Source organism: Lacerta agilis, chromosome 14, assembly GCF_009819535.1.
Source record: "Lacerta agilis isolate rLacAgi1 chromosome 14, rLacAgi1.pri, whole genome shotgun sequence".
Taxonomy (NCBI): Eukaryota; Metazoa; Chordata; class Lepidosauria; order Squamata; family Lacertidae; genus Lacerta; species Lacerta agilis.
Genome location: NC_046325.1, coordinates 40741023 through 40765327, shown reverse-complemented (window position 1 = coordinate 40765327; position 24305 = coordinate 40741023). Strand labels below are relative to the sequence as shown.

At 43.8% G+C, this 24305-nt stretch overlaps 1 protein-coding gene across 1 annotated transcript in view; it reads left to right on the top strand.

The window, feature by feature from the left end:
- BRCA1 (BRCA1 DNA repair associated) overlaps positions 1-23710 on the top strand; it is a 47740-nt gene extending 24030 nt beyond the window's left edge. Inside the window, exons 11-21 of the mRNA XM_033169205.1 lie at positions 721-809; positions 5345-5504; positions 12526-12857; positions 13358-13445; positions 14900-14977; positions 16193-16233; positions 17712-17795; positions 19148-19202; positions 20707-20780; positions 21715-21775; positions 23248-23710. Of these exons, the coding sequence (XP_033025096.1) occupies positions 721-809; positions 5345-5504; positions 12526-12857; positions 13358-13445; positions 14900-14977; positions 16193-16233; positions 17712-17795; positions 19148-19202; positions 20707-20780; positions 21715-21775; positions 23248-23357 (1172 nt within the window). The 3' untranslated portion in view covers positions 23358-23710. The remainder of the gene's footprint in view (positions 1-720; positions 810-5344; positions 5505-12525; positions 12858-13357; positions 13446-14899; positions 14978-16192; positions 16234-17711; positions 17796-19147; positions 19203-20706; positions 20781-21714; positions 21776-23247) is intronic.
- The last annotated feature ends 595 nt before the right edge of the window (positions 23711-24305 follow it).

Here is a 24305-nt window from a genome sequence, read left to right as displayed (position 1 = left end):
AGGTTCTTGTTTTCTCCCCCTGTAAGTGTGTTTACATGACACTATTGACTCTCTCCTGGGTTTTCTGAATACAGAAGGGAGATGCACAAAGCAGACATTTTTAATATTCACTACAGCAGTCACCAGTGTGCCTATAGTGCTGAATAAAGTATAAATTGGCCCTTAGACCTTTTACAATAGGGATGGGTAAGATGGGGGACCTCTGGCCTGCAGGTGATGCTCCCCCTTTCAGCCTGTGCTGCCCTCCTGTATTAGGTTGGTTTTAAAAAATCTTCCATTGGTGCCAATAGAATATTTTTTAAAAGCTTAATTGTTGCATGGAGGGAGTGGCGAGCAATTTTCAGTGGTTGTTGAACCTGTTGAGGTAAGTGTTAACCTCCATGTACTGTTCATATATATTAAGTGTTCCCAGTGTCTAACATTGAATAATCCTGGGTGCATAAAGATTTGTCCCTGGCGCCTAGGAATTTGAAATATTTCTCCAGCCCTGTCACTGTATCTTAACTGCTACTGTGAGCCCAGGTTGTGATTCTGTAGGAAGCTGGGAACTTTCCTAACCTTTCCCATTCCTTCTTGTTATTTCAGCCAAAGCTCCCCTCTTCCTTTCTAGGGGTGGTATGTTGGGCACATCTTTGTATCAATAAATAAGCCTTGCTTGGGAATTATCTCTGTATGCTCTGCAGTATTTTGTGTGATAAACAGGGTTCTTGTCTTTTGAAGGTGAAGAGACCTTGGACTATGACAGTGAAGCTAGCTGCTTGGGGGATTCATCAGGCCTATCTTCCCAGAGTGAGATTCTCACCACACAGGTATGAAATGGTGCAGTTTCAGGCATGGCTGTGAAGGACTAATGCAGACAAGCTGCAGCAAGGTAGGATAAGATCTTGAGAAGAGAGAAGTTTCGGGAAGCTAGTGGTATACAGGAACCACATGTCATACTGGGAACATGGTTGAACCTTTGTCACTGGAGGCCTTTAAGAGGTGGTTGGATCAGCATGGATTAACAAGCTAGAATCAATAACTCATTCTTCCTCCCAATGGAGCCATAGGTGGCAAGCACGTCCACTAAAAAAAAAAGCATTCTAAAACAGTTTAAAGCATTTTAAGTTATCATTAGTAACATTATTTCATCCAATGATCTTTGGGTTGCCAGGAATAGCATTTTTCAGCCACCAAATAAATGGTGGATAGGAATGTTTTCAAAGTTAATAATGTTGGAGATGGGTGCTCCTCACCAGGGTAGGCATTCCACAAATAGGGAACCGCTACTGAAAAGGCCCTGTCATAGGTCAGTTTCCAGTGGCGGCACCACCAACAAGGCCTTATCTGCTGATTGTAGGGCCTGAGTTGGTTGATATTGGGGGATGTGCTCTTTGGGGTACTTGGACCCCAAGCCGTTTCAGGCTTCATAAGCTGCTACGACTAACACCTTGAATTGGGCCTTGTAGCTCACTTGCAGCCAGTGCTGTGCTTAGCAACCACATTCTGCATTGGCAGCAGCCTCTGGATCATCTTCAAGGGCAGCCCACCTGTCAAAATCCCTAGTGTTGCTGTGGGAGGCACCAGAAAGAACTTCTTTGTGGCGCTGTGCTCAGCAGCAGGTGCTTGGGAACCCTACTGGCTTCCTTCCCTCTCCTGTGGTGGGCAGAAGAGGGGGATGAATCTCCTTCCTCTCCATCACTGGGCATGAAGCTTTGTACCACTCCTACTCCTGCAGAAGGGAAAGAATGAAGCCACTGATAGTTGCTACTCCTGGGAGGTGAGGCGTCGCTAGCAAAAAGCCTGCAATAAAGTTCTTTTACAGAAATATTTCGATAAGATTTCTGCTACCAGCTCCCTTGCAACTGTTGCAATTGTAATGTATACTTCTACATGTATTCAGCAAGCTGTTGTTGTTGTTCAGTCATGTCCGACTCTTCGTGACCCCATGGACCAGAGCACGCCAGGCACGCCTATCTTTCACTGCCTCCTGCAGTTTGGCCAAACTCATGCTAGTCGCTTCGAGAACACTGTCCAACCATCTCATCCTCTGACGTACAAACAGAAATTTCCCAGTGCTGCAAACCTTTCTCCTTCAGTTGAGGAGGGTATCCTTCAGTGGCTTACTCCTTCTGCTAACTCTAGTCAGGCCTTTCATTCTTATTAAGTTTGCCTGCTCTTCTCAAGTAGAAGGAACTCCTCCTAGTCCTAAAACTTCCTGCTCTGATACAACGAGTCTTCATTAAAGCTCTATTCCTATTCTGTTTTTTACCTTAAGCTTCTGAAGGTTCTCTTTCCCCCCTACCATGCTTTCTGAATTATAATGGTGCAAAAGGAAGTCAGGACATTATAAAACTGGCCGTGCTCCATGCTGCCCTTTGTGGATCTTTGGGAAGCAGCTAGAATGTGGTTTGAGTCACAAGAAGGGTGCCTCCTTCAGGCACCACAGGCTCAATGGGAAAACTCCACTGTGGAGTGGGGGTCTTTATTATAATGAAACAGACATACAAGGGAATTATTTTGGCTGGCATCAAACCAGCTTTGGTGAAGGACATGAAAGGGAGGAGCACAAGAATATTGAGGACAAGGTAGTCAATATGATGCCCTCCAAATGTTGGACTCCCAAATCCTATCAGTTCGCTAGGATGGACAATGATCTGGAAGTTGGGAGTCCAGCAATATCTAGAACATGACAGTCAAACTTTTCATACCAAGTGGGCCACAAGAGTACTTTGACACGAAACCTATTGGTGTTGGGGGTGGGGAGAGAACAGGCCAAAATTTGACACACACACACACACTCCCCCAGTAGCCTTGGGCTGCCTTTCAGAAACCAGGTAAGTGAGGTGCTGGGCTTTGGGAAGAAAGTATGAGGCTCTGACAGGGTCCTAGAGCCCTCCCCCCTCCTTCCCAAAGCTGGGAAAATGCTAACTGGGCTTTGGGAAGGAGTCGGGAGGACTCTAGGACCCTGTCACAGCCCTCATGCCTCCTTCCCCAAGCCCAGCACCTTGCTTAACTGGCTTTTGGAAGGCAGCACAAGGGCCGTGGGGGAGGGGGGCATCCAGTGTTGCTGAGGGCAAAAAAGGCATGGAGGGCCGTATGTAATCCTCAGGCAACACATTGGACAGCCCTGATCTAGAAGGCACCACATGGGCTGCTATAGGATCTCCTTCATGGAAGGGGAAGATAATATTGCTCTTACCATGGACTTCCGGCTGGCGACGCCATAGCGGGTGGTCGGGGCTGCTTCGGCTGCGAGGCGCCCGATCCATCCCGGGGGTTAGGAGCCCCGCAACCGCAAAGCGGGGCTCCGGTTGGGGTGCGGGAAGAGCGTCCCGCACCCTGGGCTCCCCGGCTGCGCCCACGGAGGTTCCGAACCCTTCCCTTGCCCCCCCTGTAAAGGGGGAGTGGGGGTGAAGGGACAACGGAGCCGGGCTTACGGGGATATGCCCCAACCGGGATGCAAATGCGGCGACAAAGCCCGCGGTGAGCGTCTTAGTTCTACCTTTGAAGAATGGAGCCAAAGGAACCCGGTGGTCGTGAGTAACTAATTTGACCAGAAATCGAGCTTTTGGAACGATCCGGGGGGAAGGAGAAAGGCAGCCTGCCTTCTTCCCTTCGAGTTAAAGAAGCTAACCAATTTGAGCAACTGCTGCTACAGGACTGCTACAATGTGCTTAAAATTGATACATGAGACTGGCAAACTTTTTTCTTGGGAAGTAAATTAGTGGAAAATATCTCCATTTAAAGTTGCGGTATCTGCGCTCCAGTTTAGGAAAATGGCGATGAACAGAGAGGCAGGAGTAGAAATTTGATACCCACTTCCTCCCCCTCTGCCAGTATGCTGGGCTTCGTCCTTGAACTGGTACTGAACTCTGGACTAACGGACGAACAGAGGCTCACTGCTTTGAAGGTGGAACTGCTGTACAGGAAAGTCAAAGTCTTGTGTGGGGGTCTGAAAGAGAACCAATTGCCCACAGAGGAGGCTTTTAAAACTTTTAATACTTTGGAAGAAAGTCTTGCCAAAGAGCTGAGAGGGTGTCTGGGAAGATGGAGAGAAAAGAGTGAGCTACTTCGGAGAAGAAACTCGCCTTTTGGGGGTGGCAGTCCCAAGGCGACGGTAAGATTTGTTATATCCAGTCCCCGAGGTGTGAGCTCGGGGGCCAGGGACAGAGAATTATGGTTTTTACAAGAAGAAAAGGAATGCTACAAAGAACCGGAGAAGCTGAGAGACGACGAGATGGACATCCTGGAGCTCGTGGCAAGGAGAGTTTTGGACTGTGCCTGGATCTGTGGACGCTTGGAGAAGGAAGCCACAGGGAAATTCAGTGTTGATGCCACCAGGAGAAGAATAATGGACAGAGGGGGTGTGGGGTGAAACACTAAGTAAAATTTGAAGTAGCCTGTCATGAAATTTTGAAATCGGAGGGTGAATACTGTCAACAATCTTTCTGTTTTATTTTTTGTTTGAATATGAAAGGAGATATTTTGAGTTACGATGTTATTAGCAGCAGTTTAAAGGATAGAAGAGATAGATATGATATAAATGATTGGTGAAGATTCTAATGGAAGAAGAATTATGATGAGATATTACTACGATGATGCATTGTTAGTTAAATGTTGAATATATAATTGTGTGTAACTATATAATTGAATTTGAATTTCAGGAGAAATGGTTATAAAATAGATTAAGGATATGAACTCGAAGGAGAAAGGGCAGGGGAAGTCAATGGTCAAGATATGGAAATAGAAATTTTCTTCTTAAAGAAAAGATGCAACAAGAAAACTTGACACTGTTTGTATTTGTTTTATCAGTGTATTTGTTTTGTATTTGTTTAATTGTAGGTGTGGGTGTGGGTATATGTTGTTATAAGAAAAAGGTCAATAAATTCTTATAAAAAAAAAAAAATATTGCTCTTACCATGATATGTTCATTCTCTTTAGCGCAGGCATAGGCAAACTCGGCCCTCCAGATGTTTTGGGACTACAATTCCCATCATCCCTGACCAATGGTCTTGTTAGCTAGGGATGATGGGACTTGTAGTCCCAAAACATCTGGAGGGCCGAGTTTGCCTATGCCTGCTTTAGCAGGTATTGATATCGGTATCCTACTCACCCAGGTATGGTTGTTTCACTGCTTGTGGTCAGGCTGGGAGAGACTCCCAGGGCTTTCAGTCAGAATAATTTGAGTACTGAGGGTGTCCTTTTCTCTTCTCTTCCCCATCAAACTTCTCTGTGACCTTGCTTATACCTCTGTATTGCACCACAACGTCACCTTAGATGGCATGCAAGGATACTCTCTGTTCACTGAAAAGAGATAACTTATCATGGGCAAATCCGGTGTTCTGTTGTCTCTTGTTTGCAGCAAAAAAATGCCATGCAAAACAGCTTAAAGAAACTCCAGCAGAAGATGGCTATTCTTGAAGCAGTTCTCAAACAGGGAAGCCAGAGTGCTGTCCGTGAAGGATCACCGCTTCCTGGTGAGGAAGGTGATTTCACTGGAGGACAGGCAAGATCAGCAAGGGGTGAGCAATGCAATCCTATTTTTTTTGTCAGGAAGATTGCTTGGCTATTAAGAATGCTTTCCTACTTCTTATCAAACACCTTGAAATAGACCTTTGTCTTATTTTCTATTTTCAAATATTGTATTGTGATTTTCTTTGTAAAAGTCATAATGCAGGAGATGCTGAACCTAAGTTAATTACTCTTGCCAGCAGCTGACTTTGCTAACAAGCTACTTTGAATAGGAGATAATATTGAACTACCAGTCTCCACCATTGCCACACACATACTCTGTTATTAGGCCCTGCTGAGGGATAGCTAGAATGAAGGTAAAGGGAGTGAGCTACTCTCAGGAAGGATAGGAAGCACATGGATGACTCAGGTTACAGCTCACAGGGCACTCACCCACACACTGCAGATTCATGAGAGCTGCCTCTCCTGTCAGTCCTTCATTGCATCAAGTGTCCACCTGAATACTTAAAACGTTTTGAAAGTTCTGACTAGACCACTCTTTGAGCCTATAGGAGCTTCCGGACTTAAAGTTCTCACTTTAAAGACTGGGTTGTATTCAACATAGCATTAAGCAGGTTGTTCCATTAGCACAAGGATTTCCCAGTGCACAACAAAACAATCTCTGCCTTCCCTCCTCTGAATTTGTTCTGGGGGTGCAGAGCAGATTTGGGGCAGCATAGGGGAGGAGAGGGAACTAATCACATTGTTCTAGCAATAGTTGCTAGTGCAACTATTTGGTTTAGTGCCACTCTCATGACGGATACCTCTGCATGAAGTACTGGAACTGGGAGTTCTTCTAGCGGAAGGTGATTGTGCATCTTCCACCAAGGTAAAGCAGTCCTCCATAAAGATCCAGCTTTTAGTTAAAAAATCAACTCTGTTTTCACAAGATTCGGGAACCTATCCTGCCTTCTTTCTTTCTTTCTTTTTTGCCTTCTTTCTTTCTTTCTATTCTATTCTCATCCAACCATGCCCCTTGAACTGGTCACTGCCAGACCTTCAAGTTTTATATTGTCAGAACCAAGTCCGTGCTTCAACACAGATTTCTCTTTGTATCCCTTCAATAAATTGGGCCTTGAGAGAAGGCTGCCCCTGGCTTCCTCAGTCAAATTGCCCTGGGAATGTTTGTCCTAGTTCAGTCTTCCAGCAACATTCAGATCCCAGAGAGTATCCTGGCTGACACTTGTCGGGGGTGCTGCCTTGCTACACTGTTGCTTTCTGAGAGAGAGCATTGCTGGAGGAGATATGCCTGGTCATTGGTGCATACCTTTGCAGTTCAAGTTTGACTCTACTTTAATGAGATCAGTTCCGTTTGTCACATGGTTCTGCTTCCTGCCACCTTTTCTAGGCTCAAACATCCCCTCTTCCCAACCCCCAAAGAGGAGTGGTACAAGCCTGACATGCAACAAACATGAATCTATGGTAATTAAACAGCTTAACAGCCTATTAGCTTTCCAACCTATTAGCTTTCCACAACAAGCAGGAAAGTTTCCAAAGCTAACATAGGTATGTGGAGTAAGCCCTGTATCTCTAGCCTACAATGTACAGCACATAGCCCCTCAGTGGTCACAGTTCATTCCACAACAGTGATGCAACTTCAGCCTTCAGCACAAATGCTCCATTGGATGAGTTTTAGCAGGGCCACCTGGACCTCGGCCTCTTACTTTGTTAAGCATTACCGACTGGACATACTTGCTTCTGCTGATGCGGCTTTTGTAAGAATGGTGTCCCCACAGACCCTTTGCCCTTAGACCCTGAGTAATGAGGGGAAAGACCAGGATGTTGGTACGACAGTTGAACATTCCAGTTTAGGTATCTTCCTCCACTAATAAAGAATGGAGCACTGAACTTACCATGGATATTTCTTCTCATCAGTACATGGAAGGATATCCAGTCATACTCAGGCTCACCTTCAAGTTCCCTTGCTGGCCATAGGGTAGATGAGGGATGACGCATTTGGCTTCCGAGGTTTACAGTTCAGCTTGGTTTGAGTCTGGGGATCCTTTTCTCTCCTTTCCTCCTCTTTCTTCCCCCCCTTTTTTCTAGTAGTGTTTTTACAGTTATGGTGGTTGTTAATGTATTGGCTGTACCATGTCCTGAAACTGGGTTGGGGGTCCTTGTTTCAACAGAAAGGACAGCACCAAGATTTTCTTAGTTCTTCCTTTGGAATGAGTAAGAGGAGTAATCTCCGTTCACAGTTAAGACGAGAAGGAACCTTCTCAACAAGTCCAGTGTTGTTTGCCCTCTTCTGATCTGTTTATCCTTGCTCTTTTATTCCAGAAACAAATGTTTCTTCTGTCTGTTAATGCACCACGCTATAGTTTCTGCTGATGATGCAATACGGAGTTAATTTTGCATTTTTACAGAGGAGTTTATGCATCAGTTTGAGCTCTGTTGCCATGGCATTGGTTTTAAAATGCATCCCCATCCCCATATTGTTGTGACAGTGTATCTGATTAGCTTGTTTTCTTTAGCTAGATAAAGCCCAGAAGCTACCTTGGCTTTGCAGGGGACGCCCTTCTTTGGGAATTGTGACCTGGTGTACTGATAAAATTTGTAATATAAATGCTACTCCAAGAAAGTGTACACATTCAGGGCTTTTATTTGCTACTCACTCAAATTGTTCCTCTGGGCAAGGAAAGCCAGTTTAATTGCTGCATCAACAACACAGGCGGGTCCCTCTCTTAGACTAACTTCATAACCTTTTGCTGTTGCAGGTTCCCAGGTGCTTAAATCTTTTGACACCCTATGGAGGCAAACAAGGGCTATGGCTAGTAGGCATCATTGCCTTCTGCAGAAGGGTGGGCAAGCGAAACAGAGCAATGCTAATCTTCACCAGGCTTCAGGTCAAAGGTTCTCTTGGGAAGTCTGTGGGGGAGCTAGCTATAAAAAACCAGCAGTAGAAAGTAACAGAGCTACTTCCAAGAGGAAGAATGAAGCCCATGCCAAATGAGCAAGATGACCCAGAATTTTAAGGCAGCTGAAACGTTTTTAAAAGTTCAGAGTAACTGTCACCTTAATGAGCTGACTGCCAAAGGGTATTGCAATCTGCATTCAGTGCCAGTGATTCTGTAGAGTATGCTCATCTTTGCACGTCTGATCTGTTCGCATTTTTCAACCCCCTGTTTGCAAAGATGGCTCCTTCAGACTTGGTTATATGGCTGTCATTGCTTTGCTTTGAAAGGGCATCACACAACAAGAAGCTAACGTTGGGGGTTGTAGTGGATGACTTGATGAAGATGTTGACCCAGTGTACAACAGCTGTGGAAAAGGCAAACTCCATGCTAGGAAACATTAGGAAAGGAATCGGAAATAAGATGCCAACATCGTAATGCTGTTATACAAATTTGTGGTGTGACTGCATTTGGAGTATTGTGCACAATTCTGGTTGCCTCACATCAAAAAGGATATTCAGAAAATGGCAAGCAAAGTGATCAGGCGGATGGAGTGACAACCCCTCCCCCCCAATAAGGAAAAGTGGCAGTATTTGGGACTTTTTAGTTCAGAGAAAAGGGCTGAAAGAGGTGACATGATTGGAGCTTACAAAATTACGCACAGCATGGAGAAAGTGGAAGTTTTTCTGCCTCTGTCATAACACTAGAACTTGTGGGCATCCATTGAAGCTGAACATAGGAAGATTCAGGATAGTTAAAATAAAGTACTTCTTCACACAATGCATAGTTAAACTATGAAACTCACTCACACAGAAGGCAGATCAGACAACTTCATGGAGGAAATTGGGAGTAGGGTGGGCTTTTCCTAATTCTACAATAAGGGAGAAAGTTGATTGATTAATTCCCCACCTACCACCAGACATGCAACTAGCTCAGGCTTGTAAATGTTAATTTGCATTCTCACTTAAAGGCAAATAAGAATATTTTCCAGCTGACCAGGCATGGCTGTTTCTGTAAACTGGAAGAGCTGTTACTTTATCTAATTCATGCTATCGATATGCAACAGGTGATTTTGTTACGTGTGACCAGACATGCTAGTGAAAGTTTTTGTGGGCTAGCAGATTTTGTAGATTCATCTGCAAGGCTATCTAGAGCTGTCTTGAACACAGTTCAAGGTCTGTGCTCCCCACAGCTGTTTGAAGGAGCAATTTGTGGAATTTACCTTTCAATCTTTGACACAATTGGTGGTGTTCAACTTTTATTCAGAGTAGACCTTAAATCAGGCATCCCCAGACTCGGCCCTCCAGATGTTTTGGGACTACAACTCCTATCATCCCTGGCTAACAGGACCAGTGGTCAGGGATGATGGGAATTCTAGTCCCAAAACATCTGGAGGGCCGAGTTTGGGGATGCCTGCCTTAAATTAATGGACCTCACCTAATCCTATTCATTAATTTCAGTGGATGTATGGGTTGCTAGGGGAGGGTAGCACCTCTGGTGAGGAACATGTCGTGCTCCTCCTGGGGGAGTTTGTCCACCTTTGGTCCCCACCCTGCACTCAGCTCTTACCTGTGGCTCCTAGAAGCTGCCAACAAACAACAGTGTCCACCCTCCAGGAAACGTCTTCGACTGGCTGACTAAACCAGGTCAGGGTCTCAAACCCTGGGTGAGTTAGGGACATCCCCTGCATGCAAAGACAGGCTCCGGTGGATTGAGCGGTCAAAACCAATAGTGGGTCCAGTGGTCAGGAAGGCAATTATTGCACTTGGTATAGAAGGAAGTGAGGGGGCAGGTAGGGAAGGTAGCCCATCTAGGAGAAGGAAAACTGATCGGAAACCTCTGATGTCCTGTGGGATATCCTTGGGAGAAGAAAACGCTAAGGAGTAAACCCATAAGACGGTTGGTGCCTTGTATGCAACTTCAGCAACTCCTGCAGCCAAGCTGTGCCAAATGTATTGATCTACTTTCCCTTGGATCACATCAGTGAGGCTGAGAGGAGGGACGTTTTCCGGGCAGCCCGAGACCTTTATACACACCACCCAGGCTTAGCCAAACGAATGAAGAGGTTTGGCTTCACCCCTGGAGGCACACTCCATTTTCTCTTGAGACAGATGGATGCCAAAAAAAACCAACAACAACAACTCTGAGTAAAACTGGATTGAATCCCACCCAATATCTTTAACATAAATCGCAAAAGTGATTAGTGTCTTCTAGAATGGCAGTTATGAGCCTGCTGTGCTTTTCTAGTTTATTTTCATCCCAATCCCCCAGTGATTCTAGGGCCAGTCTTTCTGGGTTTAGAAGCCCACTGCATTTAGACATAAACAGAACCTTATCTAGTGTGAGAATAATATGCTGTTCCTCATGGAACTGGTTTGCCGGCAAATGTTTTTGCAGCAATTTCAAATCCAATCAAAGCCAAATCCTTAGATAGCTATAAATAGCACGTTTGAGTTTTAAGTCGGTGAAATCGATTAATTAGCTTCCTTTGGGCTCGGAAACAGACTGAAGACAACTTAATTAACAGAGCCCTTGTTTGGGCTTTCAGGCCAGAATAAAGTATTTTGGGGCTCCTCATAAAAGCTTCAACCTGATTACATTTATTGATGGCTTGATTACAAATTACAGCGTCTCTCCTGGCTATTAAAAAAACACCTTTTGCCTCTTTCTAATCACTTTCTGGGGAGAAGAGATATATTAAAGCTCTTTTGAGACACCGTAAATAAGAAGCTTTAAAAAAAAAGTAGTGAAGAGAATGTTGCCTCAGGCCTGTTCTGCTCTTTCCATGTTTCTTCTGCTGTTTTATCATTAGTTCCACCAAACGCATCACTTGACACCTTGTGTTTTTTCAATGTGATTGAATATTCAAAGTATAATTTGAGTATTGAGTCGGTAGCGTATTATATACTGATGCAGGACTGTGGGTGTTTTATAGACCATTAAAGATGCAGCTACTCTCCAGAGTCAGGAACTGATATGGTTCTACATTTTATGATGAATATTTCATAATAAATCAGCAAAATACTAAAGCTGCTTTAAAGACTGGTGTCACTTCAAGTTACTGGCTGAGAATTGTGTCAATAGCATTCTTTTTTTTCAAACTTGGAGGGTTGTTCTAGAATCTAGACCAACTCTCCTAAAAACAGAGTACCCTATACTAAGTATATCTCTTATTCACCCTTATACACTTCATAAATAGCTGTGGGAGAGTTTCTCTGTAAAAGTGCCAAAGATCTCAGAAGCCTATTCCTCGGTAACCCAGAGCAAGGCTTTCTTTTAGTATGGCTGCCCTTGTTTCTGTGTAATATCTTTCCTCTTGAGAAACAGCAGGTGCCCACTATCTGCATTTTTGTAGGAAACATTTTTGTTCTGACAGGCTTTACTGGCTGGCTAAATGGGTTTATACCAGGGGTGTCTACTTTGTATGGTTTCACTTTTGATGTGAATGTATTTGTTGGTTTTGTGTGTTCAACTTTCTTCTTATTCTCAATGTTCATCACCCTGGGGGTGGTTGTCTATAAGGCAGTTAATAAATCAGTGATAACAGTAAGTATATAATAGGGTTAAAAACATGTCCATCAGTGACAGACACGTGCAGCCTCCATTCCACCCACTCAGCCTTCTGCGGAGCTGCCAAGAATGTTCACAAACATTTTAACTCCTCAAGGGTGAAACTTTCAGGAGTAGAATGTAGAGAATGTATTGCTGTTCCTTAAATTACATTTTAGGAACATTTATTTTCTGAGCTTTTTCTCTAAATCTTCTTAAGTTTCTGTAAGATAATGTTGAGGTCTACATACTATTTCTGATGACCATATAATAAAGCTTTGCTTTCGGCTCCTCTATAATGCTTGGTATATTTGTGTTTCTTAAAATAAAATGCAGGCATTTATACTCTAAAAATTTCATAAATACCTAGACAATACAAACTGTCAGCTAATACTGCATGATAATATTTCATATTCTGAAAGCATTGCAGTAAATTTAGGTATGATAAGAAAGGAAGTGTACTTCTGGCATCCATGCGACTTTTGATGTAGGTTAGGTTGATAATGACTGGTCTAAGTGATTGATCTTTAATCCGTTCCAAATATGGAAGGAAATGCTTTTGTAATGGATATATTTTCTTCTTTTTCAGGAAGTAAAGCAGATTTGAGTTCTGAAAGTAAACAAAGCCTCCAAGGTGCCTTTTCTACCCCTGTGAGAAACATGCAAGGGACTCCAGGGTCCTCAACGCCTAAAGAGCAGATTTCTAGCCCTTTGGCCACAGAGACAGCAATGGGGCCTCCTGCTGCCACACATGATGCAGGAAGACAAAGTGCATTGAGGCATAGTGCACAAGGAAGTCCAGTCTGCCCCTTGTCACAAATCACACATTGTAGTGCAAGCAAAGGGAATTCAAAGAGTCCATTTCTGACAAGCAAGAGGAATATGTCTCTGGTGGCCTCGGGTCTGAACCAGGGCGAGTTGGTAAGCACTCTGTCCATGGTAAAATCAGTATGATTCATATTACAGAGCAAGGATCAGAGGCTGCAATTCAAATCCTGATCTTTCTCAGTTTCCATCTAAGAAACTACTCAAAACCATGGAATTTATTAATGTGGCCTCATATCTAGGATCTGGTGCTGAGAGAGCATGCAACCTGCTTTGAGAAATACTATTGACAAACTCTCAGTCCATTCTTATTTTTTAGCAGGTCTGTAAAAAATTTGATAGTGTGAGGGTACTTCTGGGTCTGGCCGTGAACCTGGTTGCCCAAGTAGCAGCCATGGCGCAGAGTCTGGGTAATCTTAGTTTTAATTATTGTTTTACTGTGGTTATTTTAATGTTGTAAGCTACCTTGGACATTGATATGGAAAAGGAGGGTGTACGTTCATAAAAGTTCTTAGAGGCTGTATTGAGAAGACAGAAATATCTCATGTGCTGATAAAATCAATAATTTCTAACTCCAATATTTGCTTTGCTTCTAGCGACTAGTACAGGTGTTTGCCAGGAAAAATGAGAGCACTTGGTCTAATAAGATTTCTTATGAAACAACTCATGTAGTAATGAAAACAGGTGAGTTGAGAACCCAGTGGAGAACTTTCCCATCTGCATTGTCACATGAACAGAACCAACAACTGTTAAATATGGTTGCTTATTGAAACTCACAAGCTCAGAGATAGTTTTTTCTGATTACCAAATGCTAGATACCATCAACACAGGACGAAGCCTGCCATCAAACTGAGCTTCCCAGATACATGTGGCTAGCCACTGTTGAACACAGAATGCTGTGCAGTATTGGATGCCCCCTGGTCTCAGCTAGCACAGCAATTTTGAGGATGTGTCGAATGGGGCTTTGAGAGTTCTGAGTCAAAATCCAAACTTGACCTTTCCTGCTATGTTTTTGTTTCCTGTTCCTTGTAGATAGAGAGAACTGCATACTCTTTGCTTTGGTAATTCAGCTTTTGAGATGCTGGTGGTTATTATTATTAAAAGCAAGTTTCTATCCCACGTTGCTTGCAGAGATAAACTGCAAAAGCTGACAAGTTATAGGAAACTCATGGATAAAAAGATAAGCTGAGCAGCTTTCTAGTAGTATAGTTTCTTGTCTTATCCTGTGGCTAACAAAATATATTATGTCTCAAAAACAAACGCCCATGCTGTTTTATTTGATTATTTCTTTATTTTTTCAGATTGCCAAGGCTTGCTTTCCTTGGCATATAATTTGGTTTTGTATCACCACTGAGAAGGTGATAGTAATTGATCAGCCAGGTAATTCCTGGAAAACAAAAACGAAAAAAAGAGACTAATGTCCCTCCTCCACTTTCCAAAAAGCAGTTTAGATCTTGAAAGGCACTATAGCCTGCTTGATGAATCCTGTGAATCTGCACAACATCATGGCAGGTACCTGGCAGAACTTTCTAAGGGTTGCTGGCCTGTCAGACTACTTGGGCATGATCCAAAGATTTGGGCCTCTGATTCCACGTGCCATCTCCCCTCCCTCTGGCACCCCTTCCCCCGTCACCTAGCAGTCTTTTGAAGGTACTACTAAGCATGAGGATCTGCTGTTAAAGGAAAAACCTTTTTTTAAAAAAAAAAATTCCCATTGGACTTAGCCCATGCCCTTGGGGATGCTTAAATAGAGCATTCATCCATTCATTTTATTTGTATGCCACTTTTCCTCAAAAGAGATCATGCTCAAAACAGCTTACAACAAAGAAAACAGGTATGCATTTCAAACAAACACTACAAAAACAGTTTCATGATAACATAGCAAAACAATAGCAAATATAATAACATGCCAAAAAACCCCGACCACATTTCAGTACTATAAATAGAAAAAGATTACTTAAACAACATGCAGCATCCAATAGCAAAAATAACAAGAGATTCACAGTTTCACCTTAGTCCTAGAAATACTCCTCCCACAGTGTTGCTCACAGTCCCTCTCTTGCAGCAGCTTCTTACAAGGTTTCCAAAGGCAAGGCAGGGCCTAAGCACTAATTGAGATCTCTCTGCTTAATCTTCAGATGAGGATCTGGTTTGTGAGCGGACCCTGAAATACTTCCTAGGTATTGCTGGACGGAAGTGGGTGGTGAGCTACCATTGTAAGTGGTAATTGAAATATCTCTGTTCTTTCCCCTTGCACTCTTGGCAAAGTTCAGCGGAATAATCAGGCAGAGGTAACAGGCTCTTGGCTATCAGTGCTCTCAGGACAGGGTGTTTCTCAGCCTGGGTACTGCAACAAGGAATTTAATGTTTAGGCTGCAAAAGCCAAACTAGATGAAGCATTTGGCAATCTCCCACATTTTTGAGGGTTTTTTTAATGTTCAAAGCGGTCATTGGGAGGCCAAATGGGGGAGCAGTGGCAATATTTCGCCACACCACAGGAACTAAATTTCTGTCCCCCACCCCAGGCTGCTGTTTGCATGATGTGGCCGAGGGAGGGCGGAAACATACAAGTGGCATAAAGCTTTGGTATCTTTGCCACTGTGGCCCTCTGGAAATTGTTGGGTTGCCAACTCTCATCATCCCTGACCATTGGCTGCATGTATGGGGTCCAACAACCTCTGGAGGACTGCATGTTTTGAATTTGCCCACATTTTATCTAGCTTCGTCCCAACATAAGCTACCATTTCAGTGTTTTTAGTCTGTCTGTCTCTTTCTGCAAAACAAAGTGTAGGCTCTGTATTTCCCACCCCACTTGCATCATCCAAGTGTGGAGTTTGGCACTGGGCAAAGAACTCGCCATCCTGAGAATTTCCGCTTTTAGCAGATGTGGTCAGTAAATATGGACAGTGGTGAAATCAAGGAGAAACAAGCAAAAAATGCTGTATTTGTGAAGTTAGGGATTTGGTGCACTTCTCCAAAAGAATGAACTATGGGAAACAAGCAAAGAGATGTAAATTTGATTTAGTTTTGCCTAATTCATACAGGTCATTGTATTCTCACCCCCCCCCCCGACCCTTTGAATTTCTTTAAAGCATCAACCCACCTAGAGTTGCTCTTGGCAGGGCCAGCCCCTTTTCTCTGGAAATAAGCCATAAACTGTTTCAGTTAGTTCAGCATTTGTATTCTTGAAGGGAATGGATTTGAAATCTCAAAAGAGTGGGGAGGATAAAGTTTCCAGCGGTGTACAGTAATACTGCCAGCAGGCAGTATTATTTAAACATGGGCTTGCTCTTTTGCACCACATTGATGAGTATTTTTTATTTTTATTTTGTATCTTGAGGTAAGAACTAAAGATTGTGTGGCAGGTGCTAAAAAGAGCTGTTTACTGTATTATTATAATTAATAGTAAGCTTCTGCCTGATCTGTCCTAGGGGTTGTACAGTCACTGAAGGAAAGAAGAGTTCTTAATGAGGTATGTCTGGTGTCTGCTCTTTTGCTTTTTTTAAAATATGTGAGCATTTTGCAGAGTACTTAGAATGGGGGAGCAGGAGGAAGGGACTGAGGCAGGGCCACTATCTAAGGTGGCCTTTTGTCTTCTGTTTATTTAAATGCTAATACTTATAAATGATTTATTGGATGCTTTAGCTGAGATTCCTGCATTGCAGGGGGTTGGACTAGATGCCCCTTGGGTCCCTTCCAACTACGATTCTATGGTTATGTGTTGGAAAAGGCATTTCCAACATTATACCTCCAGCATCTTACACAAGGCCTTCCCACAACTTACGCAGGGGTTACATTCCAAGGATTGTGCCTGAAGCCAAAATCGCATACAGCAGGCACATCCAACAGGTAGATCGTGATCTACCAGTAGATCACTGGATATCTTGTGGTAGATCACTGGTAGATCACTGGCTCCCCCCAAAGAAGCTCAACAACTTTGGCTCCCCTTAAAAAAGCTCAACATTTTTGCCTTGTACCCCAAAAAAGCGGGGCTTTCCTCCTCCGTCAAACAAGCTCAACTTCTTTGACCTGAACCCCTAAAAATGGGCCTTCCTTCTTTCTAAAAGAAGCTCAACAACTTTGACCTGAACCCCCCAAAAGGGGGTAGATCACTGCCAGTTTTTAACTCTGTGAGTAGATCGCAGTCTCTTGGGAGTTGGCCACCCCTGGTGTACAGTATAGTCAAAACCCATTGGGTTGAATGGCAGCTAGGGTTCCAAATTCATTTCCCCCCAGAACCCTGCCTCCTTTCCACCCCTTTTTATTTTTTTGCCATGCACGTAAAGCTGAATGCATACAAGTTACATGGGCTTACTGTACTTGAAACACCAGTTTTTGGTGAATCCTTCTCTAATTTAAATCTTAGGAAGCATTCTGTCTAGATTCTAAAGCAATTTACAATTGTTTAGACCTGTGGTTCCCAACGTGGGGCACACACCCCACAGGGGGGCAATTTGAGAATGAGTTATTAACAATTAATGGCCTTTTAGGCTTCCTCCACGTGAATAGGAGTTCACTTTTTGAATAATAAGAATTATATGTCACCTGGGGGGGGTACATCAGGATTTTAGAGATGCTTAGGTGGGGCATGGCCAAAAAAGGTTGGGAACCACTGGTTTAGACTGCATAGCAATATTCTGAATTTGTTCCATTCCTCTCTAGGCTCTTGAACTTCTACTTTTCAAGATTCTAGTGAACATTGTAAACAGTTCAGAATTTAGCTTTCTGTAAAGATGCAGTTATTCATTCCAGTTGTGTCTCCTTTTTAAATGAGAGCTGTTGTCTCTATAGCCCCCACCCCACAAAAAACCCTCCCCTTCTGTCTCAATTTTCACAGAGGGGGTTCCATCTTCTATAATGCAAGCATTCATTTCCTGCTTCAGCCATGCAGAACTGGCCAAACCAACCAGAGTTTCATTGTCATTTCATTTCATGTGTGTTGTTTTTCAGGAGGACTTTGAAGTTAGAGGAGACATGATCAATGGGAGAAACCATCAGGGACCCAAAAGAGCAAGGGAATCTCCCACTGGAAAGGTGTGCATCTATTAACCATTATCACTTATACAAGGGAATATGTGAAAGTCCTGTACATTCACAGGAATGTCTTGAGACTATGCCCCTCTCCAGCTCCTCCTAAGGTGCCCCCCCAAAGCAGAGCTTTTAGTGTGGTGGCACCCACGCTTCGGAATATCATCCCTCTGCAGATTGGGACAGTGCCAACAATTTGTTCTTTCAATATGTACCTCTTTCAATACTTTTTAAAAATTCAACATGGTTTTTCAGGACAGCATTGTTGGATCTTGTTCATGCTAGATTTACACGTGGATTTAACATATTGTTTTAACTTGGTGTTTTGTTTTTATTAATTTTTGTACACCGCAACAATATTTTTGAATGGTGGGTGGTTTATAATTATGTAAATAAGTGGGAGAAATTCAGTGGTACCTCTGGTTACGAACTCAATTTGTTCCGGAGGTCCATTCTTATCCTGAAACTGTTCTTAACATGAGGCACCATTAGCGAAAGCGCACTGCACGCGCACCTCTGGCACGCGATTTCCACTCGCATCCCGGGGCAAAGTTCTCATCTGGGAGCAACTGCTTCCAGGTTAGCGCAGCTCGTAATCTGACGTGTGTGCAACCAGAAGCGTTCGTATCCAGAGGTACCACTGTATGAAGAATGTATGGCCATAAGGTAAGTGCAAACAGGTAGAGTATACCCTCCTGAGTAACCCTTACAGAAATGCTTAACACTGCCTGCTTGTGAGTGTCTGATTGACACTTCGTAATTCCTGAAAATGAAATACCATTGATAAGCATTTATGGTGGCTCTTATCTTTTAAAGAAATAGTTATATTCAGAACCCCTGACTACTAACTATTAAAAACTAATAAGGAAGAGGCTGGCAGAATATAAAAAGTCATGCTGCCCTGTTGCTATAGAGAGAAAGTTAATTTCTAGTTCTTCAAGGAGTGAAGGAGGGTTATAATTAGGAGCTGATGCAAATTGTGTTTAGGATCCTGCTGCAAAGCTTTGATTCTGCTTGGCTGAATCGTTTATTTTGCCTCCCGCCCCCAGCCTGAAGATGTAGTGGCCTGCCAGTTTGGCCTGTATTTTTTGTCGTTGTTGTTCTGCATTGCCTTGTCACCATAAAGACTGATTGGGATGGAAAGAGAAATGCTGCACTTTTAGATGGAGACAGGGTTTAGTTAAGTGCTCATCTTTTATCTAAATGTCTAGTGTTGTTTTTAACTCTACTCGGGATCATATTAGCTGTACATATTCAGGTCTGAGCAGACCCCTATAACATTGTTCATACCCATATTGAGCTCCTTAGTTTGGGAGTTCATTGCACACCCCTTCTGACACTTCTGCTTTCCTTTCCAGCTTTTCCAAGGCTTAGAAATATGCTGCTACGGGCCATTCACTGACATGCTCCCAGGTGAGGAGATTGCGATAAGGGAGAGAGGTTGATAAGGGCTTGAAAACAACCCAGCCGATAGAAGCCACTGAGAATCCTTACTGGGGATGGAGAAGAATTGTGTTTGGTTTACATTTAAGCAAATGAGCCTAATCTGCACCTCTCAGACTAAAATACAGATTGGAAAGTTAATTATCTTTTAGGAGTCACACATATCTGACTGTTGTGATAGTTCTTGTCTCAACGAAAGTACCAAAAGGCATTTTTAAAAGTATCTCAGGATAAAATAATTTTAGAAATATATGCACTGGGATGAATTCCACATTTAAATATTTATTTTGTGATAAAATACATACTTTAGTGCATACAAATTCTGGTATGGATTTTTTTTTTTAAAACTGTAGATTAATCCAGAAATGGAATGGAACAAACATGAGTAAACTCTTGTAAAATTGATATGGCTTAGAAATAGATTGATCTCTTGATCCCTCTTGAGTTCCTTTTCGTTGTTCAAAGACAAGGAATCTTGTAAAGTGAAGCAGGATTATTATTATCTTTGATCATGCTCAGTCACTGATGAAATTATCCAGTATTGTCGAAAGAGGGACCGGACCGGACCACAGCACTCTGATTTCTTTGCTTGATCAGTCATTGTTTTAGAACGCTGGGCTCTGCTCATATTCTGCCCCAACGATCCTGTGTCCCAAATAAGTTTTGCAAATTAATCTGCATCTCTTTTCTTATTTTGTATAATTTACCGGTACTCTGCTTCTGGTTTTATCAGGCGGGGGGTGGGGGGCAGACTGGATCTGACCAGTGGCCAGATCTTGATGTCCCCCCAGCCCCAGCAGGTGACTTTGACAGGTGGCCCACCTGCCATCACCATGACATCATGAAAGTATTTTCCTTTGGAGACCAACATGAATCCAAGCAAAGCTGCTTGTGTGGTTTGAAATCAAACGGGGGCGGGGGGGGGGGGGATGGCGCAAAGGTAGCATTTCCTTGTGAGACTTGCTGCAAGCACCATCACTGTAAGCCCTGCTTTGAGCAGGAATTAGCTGCATTACCTGACTGGGAACTCTGTAATGCAGCTGATCCGAAAGGAGCTTGCCGTCACCACCAGTTGGCTACTGGGTGCTTGCGACAAACCTTGCTTGGGAGTGCACTTTAAAGTTCCTGGTTCTTCCTTTGCAGCGAACTGAGGCAAACCTGCCTCACTAGCCAGATTAAGACAGCTGCTGGGCTTGATTTGGCCTGCGGAGGTTCCCCACCACTGTCATAAGAAATGGCAAGATAAGGTGTTGCAGCCCACACCTTTCCAGATTCATTTAGGCAGTCATGTCTTTGGAATACGACTCCTGAATCTCCCAAATTTTGATACAAATAAAATGTCCGTATATCTCCTAACAGATGTGAGGAGCTATTTGGGGCTTAGAGAGAGAGAGAGATGTTGGTTGGGGTAACCTGTTGTACCATTGTATATTGATGTTGTGTCTCTCTTTCCCTCCGGGTGGAAATTGCTTAGAACAATTGGAGTGGATGGTAGAGCTGTCCGGTGCCTCTATTGTGAAAGAACCTCGCTTATTCTCACATTCAAAAGTAAGTGTGGGTTTAATATTGTGGGTACAGAGAAATGGGCCAATCTGAGTGTGTGTGAGAAACAGACTGACAGAGGGAGAGCATTTCCATTTGCCTCCTTTATTTCCTTTAAAGCACTGATGAATTTGGCTTGCCTTGTTTTTTATTCAGCTTTATAGACCCATGTCCTGTGTTGAGCAAGGGTGTATGTATGGGGTTCTAATTGCAAACAGGGTCAGACCAGTGGTTCATCTAGCTCAGTACTGTGCAGAGTATGTGAGAGAGAAAGTTGGGCAGCCGCACCCACCACCAGCTGTGGTCATGCCATACTTTGGCCACACCTGTGCAGCCCCTAAAAGCCTGGTCACAAGGGAATATAACCCCTGACCTGAAGAAAGCTCCCCACCTTTGCTCCAAACATCAGTCAGATGGCGGCTTGTTTCCTAGCACTGCTGCCAGGAATGTTTTAATCTGAAACGTTGTGTATATCAGGCACATGTAGTTCAGTGGCAGAATGTGACCTGCTGGTGTTTGCTTTTAACAAGTCACACACACCTGACACTATATAGGACTGTGACATCTCACTTGCTGTCCGAGCAAAGAGCTATGGACAATTTGATGCTGAGAAGACATGCATTCATGGGCATGTGCTGGGGGATTGCAATTTTCAGTGTGCCCTTAGACCACCCCTGTGCCACCCTTAGCTTCAAGCCTGGTTTCTCTGGCACTGTCTTATGCTCCGAACGTATTTGCTTTGTCACCTAGCTTAATTTTTGTGTAGTTGGGAAGGTAGGGGGAAGGTTTCTCCTCAACTCCCTGTCGAGTTGGAATGCTGCAGCAAAGTGAAGGACAACCTGTCCCAACAGTATCTCTGGCTGCAGACAGGCAGGCAAATTTGATCCAGTATATGCCTCCTCCTCCTCCTCATTCTTCTCTTTTATCTTGCAACCACTAGAGCTCTACTGCTGTGGTGGTCGTTCAGCCCGAAGCTTGGGGGGAAGACACTGCCTGCCAAGGTGAGATTATCATGCTGCCCATGCCTCCCAAGATAAACATAGGTTACAAAGTGTCCGATTGTGTACTAGTTTGGAATAATAAATACCAGCCATGACAGAATAACTGTCTAGAGGAAGCAGAATTAGCTGTGCAAGGCTCTGGATCAGGAGTTCACATTTGTTAGGTTGACTTTACTAGTCAGTAATAAATAATGCCTAACACCAACCCCCATAGACCTGTAACACACACACAAAGGGGTTTGGGGGAGAGGTGCTGGCTTCTCTCATTTGCACTAGTACATGGGGAAGGTAAGAAACTGAACCAGTCCTCCCTCTTGCCACTGCTCAGAAGAGATGCCTGTGTTTTACTTTCTCCAGACTGGGATCTCAAGTGACAGCTCCAGGTAGGGAAAGGGTCTGTGTACTGCAGGCATCCTGTTCCCTAGAGAGCTAGGATCCTTTGGTGTCAGTAAGCTGGCAAGCCCATTTGTGGATACTTCCTGCTGCAACGGTAAAGTCTCACATTGATGTTCTGTAGTGGTGAGAGCTGGTAGTGCCCCCCTAGCCTCCTAGTTTCCTGTAAGGTCCGTGGGATGGTTGCTTGCAATTAACCAGGCAAGATTCCATACCGTCTTTTAAGAGGTTTATTGTGCATGCTATTTACAGTGCAGAGCTACAAGTTCATGTCTGTATCAGTCACTCGCAGAATCCGGGTGTGGCCCCTTCTGGCTGTGACCCCAACATAAGAGTTTCAGTATCCCAAATCTCCGCCTCTCCTCCTTACGTTTCACCCTTCTGCGCACTTGGGGCACCGGAACTGGCGTGTCTCCCTCCTCGCCCGCTGAGCAAGGGGAGTGCAGGGTCTCTCCAACATCCCCAGAGCCTCTGTTCTCAGGATCCAAAGCTGCCGGCCCCTCCCCGCTGGAGACCTCGCCGCTCCCCTCCGCTGGAAGAGGAGGTGCTGCTGGTCAGGTGGGGCTGGGGCTCTCTGTAACATCCCGAGAGCCCTTCCACCACCCTGCGCTGAGCTGGGGACAGTTCCCTGACATTTCCCATTTGTTTTCTGCTTGTACTTCCTAAAATGGCTTTGGAGGGAGACACAACAAGGTTACATGAAGGAGAAGAAAACTTTTCCTCCTCCACTGGCTCACGCATACCTGCCTCTTTTTCCCAAATATGAAGGGCAAGGGATATGTGTGGATTAGTGACTTAACTTAGATTAGGTCATGGGCTTGGCCCATCCTTACCCACACATGCGCACTATCATTCAAAGTTGCTTGATAGCTAATGTCAAGGGATGTTGCAGCAACACTTCAAACCCGCTCATATGATCTGCCCCTTGTCATTTGCAGTTTTTGTGCGTCTGGCATTTTGAAAGGTCATTCATCAAAAGATGCTCTGAAAGAAAGTGCATTCCTGAGCCCTCTGGGTAGAGAGAAGGGGAACAAGAGAGTGTGGACATTAAAATACTCACAATTGATCTTGTATTGCAGGGATCCCACCGCAATGCAGTGCTACTGTAGTCTCACGAGAGTGGATGCTGGACAGTATTGCATGCTATCAACGCCAGGCATTTGACGAATACATCGTGCAACAGGTGTGAAAGGACGGCCTTTTGAAATTGCTCATGAACACAGAATCTTCAGGAAAGGATTTCAGTGGAACGTTTGTGGAAGGCTTCCTCACAGGCAGTGTGGTTTCACTTGCAAGATAAATATTTCAGTTGGCATGAAAACACCCCGTCGCCCGCCAAAGGCAGAACTTAAAACTGTGATACTTCTATCTTTGCCGTCGTGAGCCAAGCAATAATGTGTTCTTCTGTGGTGATGCAGATGCATTATTTACTATCCAATTGCTGCCTTGTTTGGGAGACTTTTCTCTTCATGTCTTGGAGATGTAATCGTCTGAAAGAGTTATATGGATGTGAGAGCTTCAATTAACTCAGGAGGATGGCAGTATTTTATCTGCTTGTTTAATGGGGTAGGGTGTTCACATACAAAGATGCACTTATGCTGCATAACTGGCATAGCAACATCTTCTAATAAGAAGCACTGTCAGACTGGAGATGGCACACACACACACACACAAAACACTTCAATGGGCCCCTGCAGCATGTCCCAAGTCAAATATTTGTTTTGCTCAAAGTAAATAAATCTAGCATCTCTCTAGCAAGTTAAATACAAACAGGTTTTGATCATTATACAGTATTCTTGGATCCACAGAAGACCTAGGCATTATTTTTGGACTAGGATATATGATCAGCCTACTTCTTCCATGTACCATGGGACAAAGCACCCATTATTATTATTATTTTTAAAAACTTGCTGGCTTAGTTCCCACAAGTGCCTTTGAAACAGCAGAATATTTACCACTTCTTATTGAAAAGCAAATTGAGATTCATAAATAAAATTTGCTTGTTTACAGTTAAAAGATGGGTAGAACCCATCATGTTACTAGATACTTTTTTCCAATTCCTGCCCCCCCCCCCCCGTTAGCTTTGAAAGAGTTTTACATTGCATAATGCATTTGGAGCAATCTTTCGATGTTCTGC